Consider the following 15,209-nt stretch of genomic DNA (forward strand, 5'->3'; position numbering starts at 1 on the left):
ATACACATATGATGGACAAGTCAAACGATATTATGTCTACTCTGTTACTATCATCAGTCAACTTTAATCTCATCAAATCATGAAATCGGGTTTGTTTGACAGTGCCCATTTTTAAAATATAAAACTGACTGACATTAATTACATTTTGTGTATGACATATAAATCTGAGTAGTGGTAAATAAAATGGTAAGGACAGGGTAGCCAGACAGCATAATACAGATTGTCTGATGAGTTGGTCCCATTCCAATAATGTGCTGAATATAGCTCAGATTTAATTAGTAAAATGAGAGGTAGTTGAAGTCAAGTCTAAGTATAGCCTCTCGACTCTGGTAGCTTTTCAGGCCCACAAGGAGCCATGTTCTGAGGGGACTAACGTTTACTGGGTCTAAACAGGACCAAGTCAAAATGCTATCTAAACTTAAGTAGGACTGGAGCTTTTACTGAATCAATGCAGTGCAATGAATAAAGTTAACAGAATGTTAACAGCTATGCAAGGTTAGTTACATTTGAACTTTTACAGTCCTTAGCTGATGAGCACTTGGCCAAGGTCCAGTGAACTGGTGAGTAATCCGTGAGCCTTGCTTTGGTGAAATGATCCATCAACGGCTTATTTTACTCTAACTTCATGCTTGACATTTCAGTGTATGCTACCATATGCCAGCATTCATTGTTTTTGTCTATCAAAAAGCAAATTTGTGTGACGGTAGTCTGGCCATCTATAAAGTTGACCAGTTTCCCCCTTTCTTCAACTGTATTATGAGTTGCATGTCTGCATATCACATAAACAAGTATTTGCTGAAGTTGATGAAGCATGTTTGAGTCTAAAAATAAGAGGTCACAGTAAATCCAAATTCATTTCTGGACTGAAGCAAGTCCTAGAATCCAATTCCAAACTCTGAATGCATAACTGCAATGACATTCTGTACTTTCTAGTCTAGCTGCTTGGTCTTGAACTGGAGAAACAATATAGTCAGAGATCCTCGGGTAAGTACAAATTATTTTCATAGAATCATTGACCTGGATGAGACCCCATGGGCCATCCAGTCCAACCCCCTGCCAAAAAGCAGGGAAGTCGCATTCAAAGCACCCCCGACAGATAACAGATTCATGGCCCCAAATAAGTGGCCATAAATCTGCTTTAAAAGACTCATTTTGAAGTTGTCTAGGAGTGGTTATATTAATTCCTGCAAGACCTCATTATAGGCAGTCCCCAAATTACAAACATCCAACTTACAAATGACTCACAGTTAAGAACAAAGGTAAGACAACAAGAAGTGAGAGAAATCTACCCCTCAGAAGGGAATGCCACTCCTGAAAGAGTTGTTACGGGGAAAAGGTGTCTCAGCTGAAGCTTTATCACCAATTCTTATTTACACAGCAGCCCTACATTTTCAAAATCCAGTTATCACAGGGACAGAAAGTGAGGTGAAATCTTCTGAACAGGGGCACACAGAGCAAAACATAAAGCACCTTTCCCTATGTTATCCAAAGCTAACACACACGTGTGTGTGTGTGTGTCTGGAGTTACATTTAAAAATGTACCTGTTCTGACTTACAAACAAATTTAACTTAAGAACAAACCTACAGAACTTATCTTGTTCAAAACTTGGGGACTGCCTGTACTTTATGAGCGTGAGACTTGTAGGCATATTGTTTTACAACAGAATCATGATATTCATATTTCTGTTCAAGAGTAAAGATACATATTTCTGCACAAGAGTAAAGATATAGAATTAAAAGTGGTAACTTCATCTGTTTTGGATTTCCGATTCATCTACTTCAACGTAAACAAGCATATTTAGCAATAGTTGTGGTTTTTTTTATTTTTAAAAAACCTAAATAACTGTAATTGATAGTAGTCCTAGTGCAGAGCTAATCTTAACCAAGTAACTAATCCCTGTTAAAACCAATCTAAAGAACAATTAACTATCAAGCCCTTCCTAATACACTTTCAATGGTTCCAAAAGTGAGTGGATTTTCTGTTTGAACTGCTCTGACAACAGGACATACACACTCAGTGGTTGTCAAATAAGAATGATATTGCTCTCTGCATATCTAAATTAGGTCCAATTAAAGAAGTGCAGTAATGATGGGATCTAAAACATTGTACCTATACAATTCCTGTAAAACAATACTGTTAACTCTGGAAACAGAGTCTGTCATCTGGTTGGAACAAAACCGCCATTTGGCTTTTTCTAGCCACCCTGTCCACCACTCTAAAGCCTTGTCGCCTGAAACTTCACATTCATTTTCTTAATGTTTTTAACCTAGTGTCTGTGAAATTTTTATTGCTCCCAAGCTGATGACATCTGATCTGAATGTAACCGCACACCTCTTTGCTCAGCAGCATTTGTCACAAACTATTATAAATTATCATGCTGATAGTTTGCATTGCTGGGAAACCGGAAAAGTTCCATAAATTCAAAGCACTGTGAATCAGTGGCTTTCTTGTTTATTATCCAGATATAAAGTTTTACAAGGCTACATGTTTGCAGTAGGACATTAGAGCAAACAAATGGTAGAGAATGTAGAGCTTCACCCTGAAAAACATTTGCAAGTGGCAGGCAACATGAAAAAAGAGCTAATAAGCCAATGTTCAATCTTTTTCTCTATCCATTTTTTACTATATTCTGTCTCTTCACAAACAGGAACTATCAATATTAAATGCATTTGCAACAATTCACAATAATCTCTTGACATATCACATTTATCTTTTGCAACAAGATCCCAAATTTTGTAGGCAAAGAATTTTAGCTATTGACCAGAGTGGTATTGACTAATGTTACATTTCTTTAAACAATGTTACCAACAAATGACCCCAACACCAAAGTCTGCAAAGGTTATGTGAAACTGTTAAGTATAAATCTGTTCTTACAATGTCATCAGAACCAGTGTGCATTCAGTAGCAAACATTATTGTTGGATTTGGAAGACCTAGATTTGATGTGTGTTCAACTACTCCCATTGGGATGTTGGTAGCACATTGCCACTATGTTACCCATATATGCTTCCTCTACCACTCTGTCCAACTTTTGTTTAGTGAGCTGCAAAGAGCAGCCATACAATCATTAACATATCTCACCTGGGAGATCACAAACTGAATGGGCAAACAAGGGTAGTAGCTGCATTTTAATATATGTCTGCTGACTGCTTTCATGGTATGGGTGTAAACTCCATAAAAGATAAGTGAAGTGTTACCCTGATAGTCATCTATCAGGGTAACAATCAGTGGGCAGAAGAAAAAAAGAGATTATTTGATCCCCCTCCACTGTAACTCTCAACTAAATTTTAGCATATGGAAATTCCTACTTATTTATCTACATTTTGGAAGGAATAGGTGAACTCTGTGGGAGCTGATTCAGGATTGTGGCTAACAATGGAAAAGTTACTTTTTATTACAACACCCTGAAAGTCTTGTTCATGCATACTAGCAACTTTATTAGGAAAAAGCAAATAAAGTAAAATAAAGTAAAATAAAGTAAACAAAGCCGAAGATGCTCCTTTTTTGTCTTACACCCACAGAAAGAAGCAAAGTTCACTGACCTATGATATAATAAAGGAAGAATTTGGTTAAGAATGGGGGAGAGAAAATGTGGGAATGAGTCTGAATATGGAAGACATTCCTCTTTCCGGTTTCCAAGCAAGAATTGGTGAGAAAATGAAAGACCCTAGAGTAGAAGCCATTAGAAGATGGGGGGGAAGCAGAGCTGAAAAAATAAAGAGTTGTAGAAAATGCAGCAGTTAAGGATCTAGCACAGGAGTCCTCAAACTAAGGCCCAAGGGCCAGATGCAGCCCTCCAAGGTAATTTATCCAGCCCTTACACAGGGTCAACCTAAGTCTGAAACTACTTGAAAGCACAACAACAACAACAACAACAACAACAATCCTATCTCATCAGCCAAAAGCAGGCCCACACTTCCCATTGAAATACTAATAAGTTTGTATTTGTTAACATTGTTCTTCATTTTAATTATTGTATTGTTTTAAAGTGTTTTTGCACTACAAATAAGATAAGTGCAGTATGCATAGGAATTCATTCATGTTTTTTTCCAATTATAATCCGGCCCTCCAAAAGTTTGAGGGACTGTGACCTGGCCCTCCATTTAAAAAGTCTGAGGACCCCTGATCTAGCAGATGAGAGTGAGGAAGCCCCCAAAGACTATAGATAAAACTGAAATAAAAAGAACTATTTAAATTAACTTCAACATCTCACAGTATTTGTGTGACGAGGATGGAGCAAGGTCATGGATATAAACAATGGTAAACTATTCTGAGATAATCAACACATGACCATCACAACCACCATTATGTTTAATTAGGTTGGACTCAGACACAGTCAAGCCTAAAGTAAAACTATTCAGTGACACAAGTCAGTCATGACCAGGATCTCACATACATGGACTTAATAACATGTACTCGCTTTGAAGACGCTCCTGGTGGCTATCCCCTTGATGTTCTGTAACCTCTGGTCATTATCATGAGGCAAAACAGGTTAACTTGGTTTAGCTCCACATTACGAAAAGTTGGGGGATGTTCCAGAGTTTGACACCCCATGGTTTTGTCACAGTTTGGATAGCAGGACCGGGTCTAATTTGGACCAGCCCATTATCTTCATGGGCCACTGTTGCCACCCCCTTTCACTGCTTTTAACTGGGGAAAAGAGACACATCAGGTCTGTGTCGCTTCTGCTGCCAAATGGCTGCAGACCTCTGCAAGAGCTGCTGGCCATTGCAGGTGCCTCATGTTGACATCAGTAAATGTGTCCACACAACCAAGGAGGAGGAGGAGGACCTGCTTCCTCTTTCTTCAAAATTGGGTGCTTCTGCTAAGTCCGCATGGTGTCCTCAATGACCAAGAAGTCACAGGGAGCTCTGTGGCCATCTGGCAGTGACAATGGTAACATGGATGATAAGGTGATGAACCAATGGTACTGATATGGTCTTGGCCTGGCTGGACCATTTGGACTACAATTCACTGCCTCCATCAGACCTCAGCATTTCTAATCTGGACTGGTTTTGGATTAAATGGCCTGTTAGATGAGGTCTAAATTGTCACACTGATTTCACTGAATCTACTCTAAATAAGATTGAGTCTGGTTTCAAACGAATGGCTCCATACTTCTGACTAGTGGTAATATTGAGCTTATTTTGGTGCAAGTTCAAAGCTTGGTTGTTCATCCTAGTGTTTAGAGATTTCCAAGTTTTGGACTACAGGTTTTGATTATGCTGAACTGTTTTAACTATTTCATATTCATTCTAAAAGTTATTTTTGTTGGCAGTAACCTTTTTTGAAATTTTGGGATACAGACAGTATAGAAATCATTACATATATAACTAAATAAGCAAATAAAATATACGATGAATTTCTCCAGATACATTTATATTTCTGTCAGAAGTTTTCTCTGTTACTTAAGTGTTTAGATAAACATTTCCATACATTTACAGTGTGATACTTTAAAAAATCCCAGCAGTAAAGTAGTTGTAAATCTTTGGGTTGTTCTATTACAAACATTATCCATGCAGCTGTGACAATAAACTGCAAGTTTAGAGTTAGGAAATCACAGGTTGCTTAACACTAAAAACCCCATGACAATTTGACTTGTGCATTAATCTATTGCCTCACCACCAAATTTCTGGTGAAAGGAATATGAATTTCTTAAGAAAGCAAAGAATGCTGAGACATAATAGAGCTTTTAACATTTCCTATGAAGAAATAACTTTTCACCCAGATATGCTCTTAAGGGTTTGCCACAAATCTTCTCACTCAAATTTTATGGTCAAATGGTGGAAATCAAGGGATCTGGACTGAAAAGCAGAAACAAACCAACACAGGAAGCATTTAAGTCATTCACTGAAAAAAGGCCAATTTAAAGTGTCCTGCCTATCTAGATTCTGTCCATAAAATTACTCCATTTTTTCCTGACAACAAAACTGCCCAATTAGGGAGAGGAAGAAAAGACATCAATTAGGTGGGTTTCAAAGACTTGGATAAAAAAGGAGCAAATGCATGAATGGAAAGAAATATGCCCAAGGGAACAGTACACCTATAATATGTCATAAAGTGTTATAAGCATGTCAACTTTAAACACAGTAGTCTAACAAATATATCATAATACACCACGCAGTGTCCCTGAAAAAGCAATACTAAAATATTGATATGAAATATCTTTGCATTTGCCACTCTGAATAGCAAAGTTAGAAGAAGAAAAACTATGAACCCTTTCAAACAACTAATTCCATGACCTCTGCAACCAAGAGCTCAGAACTTCTGTGTTCAGAATTTAACCCTTCCAACTGAGGGCCCTTCCAGACAGGCCCTATATCCCAGGATCTGGTCCCAGGTTTTATGCTTTAAACTGGATTATATGAATATCCACTGCCAGATAATCTGGGATAAATACAAAACCTGGAATCAGATCCTGGGATATAAGGAGTATCTGGAAGGGCCCTGAGAAACCTTCCTTAATTATCAACTGCTTCCTCAAATGTTCAAATTAAAAATCTGCTCCTGGGTGTTTTATTGTGCTACCAGCCAGATTTTGATACTGGATGTGGCCCACTCCACCAGGCAGTTGATTTCTAGGACCCCTGTCAGCATTGTTGTCAAGTATTAACAGTCACTCAATGGCACAAAAAGTGGTTTCCTAGGGCAAAAGTACATGGAACAAGCCAAGGAAATATACATTGAAGTTAGTTTTTTGTTCACTCTGTACTTCTTAATATTCAAGTGTGTGTGTGTGTTCATCTAAGGCATTGGCTCTTAACCTGTGGGTCCCCAGGTGTTTTGGCCTACAACTCTTAGAAATCTCAGCCAGTTTACCAGCTGTTAGGATGTCTGGGAGTTGAAGGCCAAAACATCTGGGGACCCACAGGTTGAGAACCACTGATCTAAAGACATCTGTTATACAACAAAACAGAGCTGCAGCATTGGCCCTGGATAACATGGATGGAACTTTAGGTACCTGGAGCCACTACTTGCTATATGTGACTACTGGGGCCCTTTAGCTAAAGGGCTGTGGCTCTTTCCTCTCTTGTAAACCATCTGCTCTATCAATTTCTTGCCAATAAAGCATCTTTTCTAATAGTGGTGGTCCATGTCAGCTTTTGTATATCAAACAAAGGGCCCTTCCACTCAGCCCTATATCCCAGAATATCAAGGTAGAAAATCCCACTTTATTTGAGTGTGGACTCAAATAACCCAGTTCAAAGGAGAGATTGTGGTATTTTCTGCCTTGATATTCTGGGATATAGGGCTGTGTGGAAGGGTCCAAAGTCTTGGAAAGGCTTGGATCTGGAACAAGTGCCAACTCAAAACAAGAGGTGGAAAGAATAATTCTCAGGTTAAAATAAATGGTTCCCAACTGTTGGGAAACACTTCCAGGATGGATGATATTTCAGTAAGAGTAACTGAAGGCCCTTCCACACAGCCCCATTTCCCAGACTATCAAGGCAGAAAATCCCACAATATCTGCCTTGAACTGGGTTAGCTGAGTCCACACTCAGATAATGTGGGATTTTCTGCCTTGATAGTCTGCAATATAGGGCTGTGTAGAAGGGCCCTAAGAGAAAGAAGTTGGTAACATAAATGTAGTAGACCGAGTCTACTTCAGCAGATTAAGGTTGCATCCAATGACGTCGACTTTTAATTCATGAAAGTGTATGCTACCAACTTCTTTCTCAGTTGGTTTCAAATATGATACAATATTCCTTTGCATACAGATCTGGACTAACACAAATATGTATTTGATATCTACTATAACACTTGTATTTTCTTCCATTATTCAACTATCCCTGCATGTTGTGGATTAATTATTCTGAATAGATTTTTTTTGTTTCTTTTGCAGAAAACTTTTTTTCTTTTTTTGAAAAATGCACATTTTTGCAAAATTAATGGTCCATAACACTTTGGGACATTTATATATATGGAGAATACTGTGGATGAATGTTTATTTTCTCCTTCAGCACTAAGAAAAGTACCACAATTATTACTCCATTATGTGAGGATGAAATATTTGAAGATTTACCACCACCACTGCCATTAATACTCTCTTTCCCAGTTTTGCCCCAATTACTTTTCAAGCATATTTATCATTGTGAATAGATGGAGGAACTTGCACAGGACTGGTTTTGCTAGAGAAGGTGTCAGCCTCTCCTTTACTGGCCTACAATAACATCTCCTAAGTTGATAAGACTTTTCAATGCCACCTAACTGAATTAAATAGGGCAAAAAACACAGGAGACTAAAAGTTCTAGCAACCTCAGAAGAAATGAATGGATCTGTAATGGCTGTTTGGAGGTATTCAGGAAAATAAAGATGTTTCTCTTGTTTCCACTAAACCCTTCTTAATGCTATTTGCTCTGTAACACAAGAGTTAGAGTATGTTTTCTTTGTGATATGGGTGAGCTGGAGTAACCTAGGTTGACCTTCCCCATGTTTGCTTGCTTTCCATTACCTGGATCACCTGCTCCTTAATAGCAGAAATACTCTGTTAATTTATCCATCTGTTCTCTATAAATAGCAATCTTTGGTCCACCAGTCCCTATTGTACAGAACTATAAGCCACCTCTAAAATATATAAAGTGACTATAGCATTGTTCAGGGAAATGGTGTTTTCTGATAAGGTGATTCTGCCCTGGAGTTTTGATTGAATTTTGAAGGAGCCATACTAGATATTCACCCAATTCTGGGGATAGGATCCAGCACTTTGGATAACTTCTTTCGGCTTTGGCTTTAGGCTTTGGACTAAGCCCAGAGCAAATTTACCCTGCACAGTCTGGAGAACCTATGATCCAGTAGATGGCCCCATCTCCCATAAGAACCAGTCAGAATGACCAACAGTGAGACATAGATCTCATCATAAATACAGTATTGGTGCTGACTGTTTTCCATATCTTTGTGTCATGTAAGCACTCATCCTTGTATATACACAAAGATCATAATATTATAATAATATTTTTAAGTTATTTGTCATTTTTGTTACAAAACTCCTAATTAAAGACAGGGCTTCATGTTCCTTTTAGAAGAGATTTCAACTGGAACTTTGATCTTCCTCTAGCGTAGGAGTGGTTGGTTAGCTTATGTCCTCCAGACATGTTCTAAAAATACATATCCCAAAAGTATCATATGTTGGTTTCTTCAGATTCTTCCAAGAATAATTTACAAATACTTGACTTGAGGATTAACTATGGTATATCCAGAGTTGTCCAATTATGTTTTGCTTACAACAGCGGTTCCCAACCTTTGATCCTCCAGATATTTTGGACTTTAGCTCCCATAGTTCCTAACAGCTGGTAAACTGGTTGGGATTTCTGGGAATTGAAGTCCAAAACAACTGGAGGACCAATGGCTGGGAACCACTGGTTTAGAGCATGGCCTACTGTTTTTCTTCTTCTTCCAAGGAAGCCATTGTAGCTACAAGCCAAAGATGGTTTATAGCAGTGGTTCCCAACCTTTGGTCCTCCTGCTATTTTGGACTTCAACTCCCAGAAATCTCAGCCATCTTATCAGCTGTTAGGAATTGTGGGAGCTGAAGTCCAAAACACCCGGAGGATGAAAGTTTGGGAACCACTGGTTTAAAGGGACCTGAGTCATTTGAGTTCAAATCCCTACTCACTGGCATTGGAAGAATCATTGCCTTTTACTCCAATATGTAGATATCTGCCAGTGGAGCCCACATACCATGAAAAGCATTATTCAGATTGACTCAGCTACTCAAAACAATTTACATTACACAGTTTTTCTTTAAGAAAATGGATACCCCATGCCTTCCAGTTTCCATTCAACTCCTGAATTCTACATGATTTTTCTCCCTACTTACAGTATACAGCAAAAATGGCATACTTGTTACACTTTTAAATCCATTACAGTATCCAAGGGTTGCATACTCTCTGGCAACAAAGCAGAATGAACTAAATACAATTTGTAAAAACAAACCAATGGCATTCCTTTTCCGCAAACATCATTAATGTTCTGAATCACTTTGATAGTTACAGGAATTTAAGTGTGGTCTCAATTAGTAACACAGAAGTTAATGCTTATTTATCCCCTGCTCTTCCTGCAGCGGCAATCCAACTGCTCAACATCCCTGAACAGTTGACAAGGAAGTTTCAGAGGAAATAACTGTTAATGAACCCATGTTTTCAACAAAGCAGGCAGCAGATTACAAGATTGCATCTAACCCAGTCTTGCAGGGTGCCTGACATGCAGTAAGCACTTGCTTTAATATCTTTACCACAAACATATGATCAAGTCTGGATTTGCCTCTCAGAGGAATTCATTTTACACATGTAGCTTTTGCACTCATCAGCTGTTTCATCTCCCCATCCCCCTCAAGGCAATGCCTGGACGTTTTTGTCCACTAGATGGTACTATGGTTCCCTTAACAGACTACCTCACTTACTTGCATTCTCTGTCCTCCAAATCGAAGTGAGGGTTGAAGTTGATCATAATTCTCTGGTATGGTTGCGGAGCTTGAATCAGCCATTCACATTTTTGGCTTGGATGATAAGTGTTTGGATAGCCAGGAGAAGTGAGATAGCCAGGCTCAATGATTTTTATATTTTCACCACATTTATCTGCAATGATAGGAAGAGAAAATCTAATCAGTTTGCAAAGTTTGAACAATAAAACCTCTACATCAGTCATTTCCTTCAGTATTTCAACTTTGGTCATATTTGGGGTTTCAGTACTATGTTTACCATTACTTATTTTTGCAGATGCTCTTTTCTTTATAATTTACATCCCATTTTTTTCTTTTACAGAATATAAGTTTCAGTCATGAGTTTCGTGAGTAATGAGCTTTTCTCCCTCCCCCCTTTGCACTTTCAAGTGATAGTTTTACATAATTTCTTTGTTGAAACAATATTTTAAATAATTCTTTTTCATGTCAGGAGAGACTTGAGAAACTGCAAGTCACTTCTTGTGTGAGAGAACTGGCCATCTGTAAGGACGTGCCCAGAGGACACCTGGATGTTTTGATGTTTTACCATCCTTGTGGCCAGCTTCTCTCATGTCCTTGCATGGGGAGCTGGAGCTGACAGAAGGAGCTCATCCTCACTCTCCTTGGATTCAAACCTCCGATCTGTCAGTCTTTAGTCCTGCCGGCACAAGGGTTTAACCCATTGTGCCAGCGGGGGTTCCATATTCGTACAGATGATACAAATTATCATCTGTACTGATATATTATTATGACTGATATATTTCTGCAAAATACTTGATTACAGAAGACAACAATATTATGTAAGATGTTTTAAATGTAGGGTGAACGTAACAGCAGTGCTGAGCAATCCTATCCTCAGCTTTTCAATGCTGAGTCTGCTCTATATCATTAGATAGCAGAGCTTGTCTTCCGAGTCTTGTTTACAGCAGGCTTTGCTTTCTTTTTTTCCCTTATCAAATCCCAGATCTAAGCAATTTGAAGTTATCTGTGCTCTTCAGGTCCAGACTAGCAAAGAACAAAGTTTATTTATTGAAGCAGTACTGATTCCGTTGACTCCTCTAAGGAAGTCCCCCTCCCCTGCCAAACATACACACTTCTTGAAAACCAGATAAGAGGAGTGGAACAGAAAGGAAAGCACCCCAATTAAAAACAATCATATCTAGTGGCAAAACTTTGGTGCAAGTTTCCACTTCTCCGATTGCAAGTTGTCATATCTTGAGAGAGAGAGAGAAAAAAACTCTTCAGGAGTCATTTTAGGGTCAAATAATTAATGACATAAGAAAAAGAACTAGCACCAACCCCTAGAGTCGGACATGACCAGACTTAATGTCAGAGGGAAAACCTTTACCTTTACCTAATTCACTCTCTCGGATCAGCTGTTCTATTGTTTTGTGAAGGTTTCCATTGCCACTTTTAATTATTAGGTACTTCTTTCTTCATATATAGCTTCTGCCAGCAAAACTTTCCTCCAATATTTTCTGCTGATAGCAGACGGATATGCGAGGGCAGTGTGTAATAAATGACACAGTGGTGTGCATCACATTTTCTCAGTAATGGCATATCTAAATTGGTCTTCTGTACCTAATAGAATTCTTATGAAATGAAAATGACACTATTTGTTCTCGACGTGAAGTTAGAGATGGGGAGAATTTTTATTATGGGAAAACCAGGTCAAATGGAAATGAAAGATAAAGTGCACATCAAAAATGTATAAACTACAGCCATTACAGGAAACATTTGCCATAAATTACAAGGGAGTGAGATAGTGTATACCTCAGTGTATTTTTGGGCAATGAATTATTATATGAGAGTTTGCTGTAAACTACCATTCATCTGTGCTTTGACATTTTGCATGGCGTGTCTCTTTTGCCAAGAACAAAAGATGTTGCCAGGAAGAGTTCACCAATCTGTGGCCGGCGAGAGTCGCCCATAAGCCTCTTGCATGGGCTTTCAGGAACAAGCCTTGCATGATTTGCTGTGTGCAGCAGACTTGGGAAACCCATCCTGCCTCATTAAGTCCACTCTACTTCTATGCAAACAACATGGAAGAATCTGGCATCTGTTAAATGAGTGAAATAAACCAGTGCTGTTGCGAGTCACTTGACAGAGTCACTCCAGGAAGCATTTAGGTGGGCTCACGACCAAGAGCACTTTAAAAAGGTAACTCCTGGGAAAGTGATAGCATAACAAGATAATATGGGGGACTGCTAGACTCCCTGACTCTGTGTAATCTCTCTCACACCTGATTAAGCAGAGCAGTTCTTAACTACTTGGGACCATTTAGTTTAAAAGAAGGTTAATGAATGTGTTTAGCTGAGACTACAACTGGATAGATGACAACATGGCATCACTGGGTCTACGAAGTAGCAGCAAGAGCATATTAGTGCTGGTGACTCTATTACATCATGCTTATAATTGCTCAGACTAAACAGCAGCTCTTCTTATCACTGGCTCAGCATTTCAGAAAATGATATTATATTAGCACACACAAGCTCTTGGCACACCTTATCCACTTCATGAGTTTGGTTTATCCTTCCTTATTTACTCATCTCCATTAATTCACACTGCCCACGAATCAAAGAAAACATACATCGTGATCCTGTTATCTTTGCAAAGAAAGACTTCAGGTTGAAAGATGAGGTCTAGTGAGTTACATGGTTTGAAAACATTAGGCCAAATTTTGTCTCCGGCACAATTCTCAAGGATTTATGTGCAATTACTTTGTCAAAAGCCTCCTCCCATTCACGATAACACGATAAAGAACTTAATTTCTTGCTAAATTAGCCACCTTCCTCAAATTATATTGGAAAAAGATTAATTCCTATCATAAAGTGTGGTTTAAATCCCTTCCTCTCAAAGACACTCCACTTGTGGTCTCTTATTAAAACAATATACCATGTTAAGTGGAGGGTGCACCCTTCTTTTAATTACTTTGATTGAAAACCAAGTCAGAGCAAAAGTAAATATTTGGTAATTAGCTAATAGTAATGGCTCAGGATTTGCTCTAGGAAGAAAAATCCACAAAAAACTTGTTGTTCACACTTGTGCAAGTTAAAGGTCAACCATTCTTAGTACGAGAATGTCTTTAAAAGCTGCGAAATGTAGAGATATATTCTGGGTGTGAGAGCAATGTTGAATGAGAGAAGCCCTCATTGTTCAGAAACCACTGCCAAGCACTGCCTCAAACCCAGATACAAAGCCTGAGCAATAGGATTTCAATCTTAGATTTGGTCCTTACAAACAGCAGCTCATAGGGTTGCTGTGAGTTTTCTGGGCTGTATGGCTAAGTTTCAGAAGCATCCTCTCCTGACATTTCACCCACATCCATGGCAGGCATCTTCAGAAGTTGTGAGGTATGTTGGAAACAAGGCAAGTGAGGTTTATATATCTGTGGAATGTCCAAAGTAGGAGAAAGAACTCTTGTCTGTTGAGGCAAGTGTGAATGTTGCAATTGATTAGCACTGAAAAGCCTTGCAGCATCAAGGCTTGGCTGCTTCCTGCCTGGGGGAATCCTTTGTTGGGAGGTGATTAGCTGGCCCTGATTGTTTCTTGTCTGGAATCCCTCCGTTTTTGAGTGTCGTTCTTTCTTTATTGTCCTGATTTTAGAGTTTTTTTTCTAATATTGTTAGCCAGATTTTGTTCATTTTCCTGGTTTCCTCCTTTCTGTCATAATTGGCAGCTCATAATGCCAGAGACTGACAGCATGACAAGTATCTTGTAAACTCAAGCTCTTTTGTTTAGGCATATAGAAAGTTAAAGAAAAGGACATGTCTATCTTTCTTAGATACTACACATAGATCCAAAGAAGAATGAATGAATGAATGAATGAATGAATGACAGAATGGGGAAAAGAGTCCTCCTCCTTTAAAAAAAAACTACTCATCTGTCCAGTTTTAAAGGAGACACCTTGTGGAATTGCCAGAGGTTTCTCTTGTGAGAATCAGCTGTGGTGTTGCTCAGGGGACACTTGAATGTTTTGATGTTTTACCATCCTTGTGGGAGGCTTCTCCCATGTCCCCGCATGGGGAGCTGGAGCTGACAGAGGGAGCTCATCCACACTCTTCCTGGATTAGAACCTCCAACCAGTCAGTCTTCAGTCCTGCTGGCACAAGGTTTAACCCTTGTGCGACCTAGGGCTCCTGTGAGACTAGGTGCAACTCTGGGTACTTTGTGTATGAGTCTTTATGGACCACATCACACTAGAGAATGAATCCACTTTAAATCTGGTTTTTGCCTCCTGTAGAATTCTGGGGTTTGTAGTTTAGTGAAGCTGTTAAAGGCTCCTCCTTAAACTACAAACCCCAGAATTCCGTGGGAGGCAGCAACCGGATTGAAAGTGGATTCATTCTCTAATGTGATAAAGTAGTATCTGTCCTGTTTCTGAGTGAGTAGTCTGAAGCCTGCTTTTTGGTCGACTTCTTAACCTACCTGGGAAGGAGGAAAGGATGAACTCCCTCTATTAGCTCCAGCTCCCCCTGCGGGGACATGAGAGAAGCCTCCCACAAGGATGGCAAAACATCAAGCATCCAGGTATCCCCTGGGCAACGTCCTTGCAGACGGCCAATTCTCTCACACCAGAAGCGACTTGTAGTTTCTCAAGTCGCTCCTGACAGGACACACACACACAAAAAGAAAAGTTGCACCTAATCTGGGATGTTGTGATGTGCCTCCTTGCAGACTTGAACCTTTAGGCCGCCCTGAGTCCCCCACGGGGGATAAGGGCGGGTACAAATGCAGGAAATTAATAATAATAATAATAATAATCTCACGG

The 15,209-nt window shown here is 39.2% G+C and overlaps 1 protein-coding gene across 2 annotated transcripts in view; it reads right to left on the minus strand.

Annotated features, from left to right (window-relative positions):
* Nucleotides 1-15,209, minus strand: part of NRP1 (neuropilin 1) — a 170,137-nt gene that overhangs the window by 153,554 nt on the left and 1,374 nt on the right. For both annotated transcript variants that reach the window (XM_060782510.2, XM_060782512.2), the window contains exon 2: nt 10,400-10,574. In XM_060782510.2, the coding sequence (XP_060638493.2) occupies nt 10,400-10,574 (175 nt within the window). The remainder of the gene's footprint in view (nt 1-10,399; nt 10,575-15,209) is intronic.

The sequence above is a fragment of the Anolis sagrei genome, chromosome 6 (genome assembly GCF_037176765.1).
Source record: "Anolis sagrei isolate rAnoSag1 chromosome 6, rAnoSag1.mat, whole genome shotgun sequence".
Lineage (NCBI taxonomy): Eukaryota > Metazoa > Chordata > Lepidosauria > Squamata > Dactyloidae > Anolis > Anolis sagrei.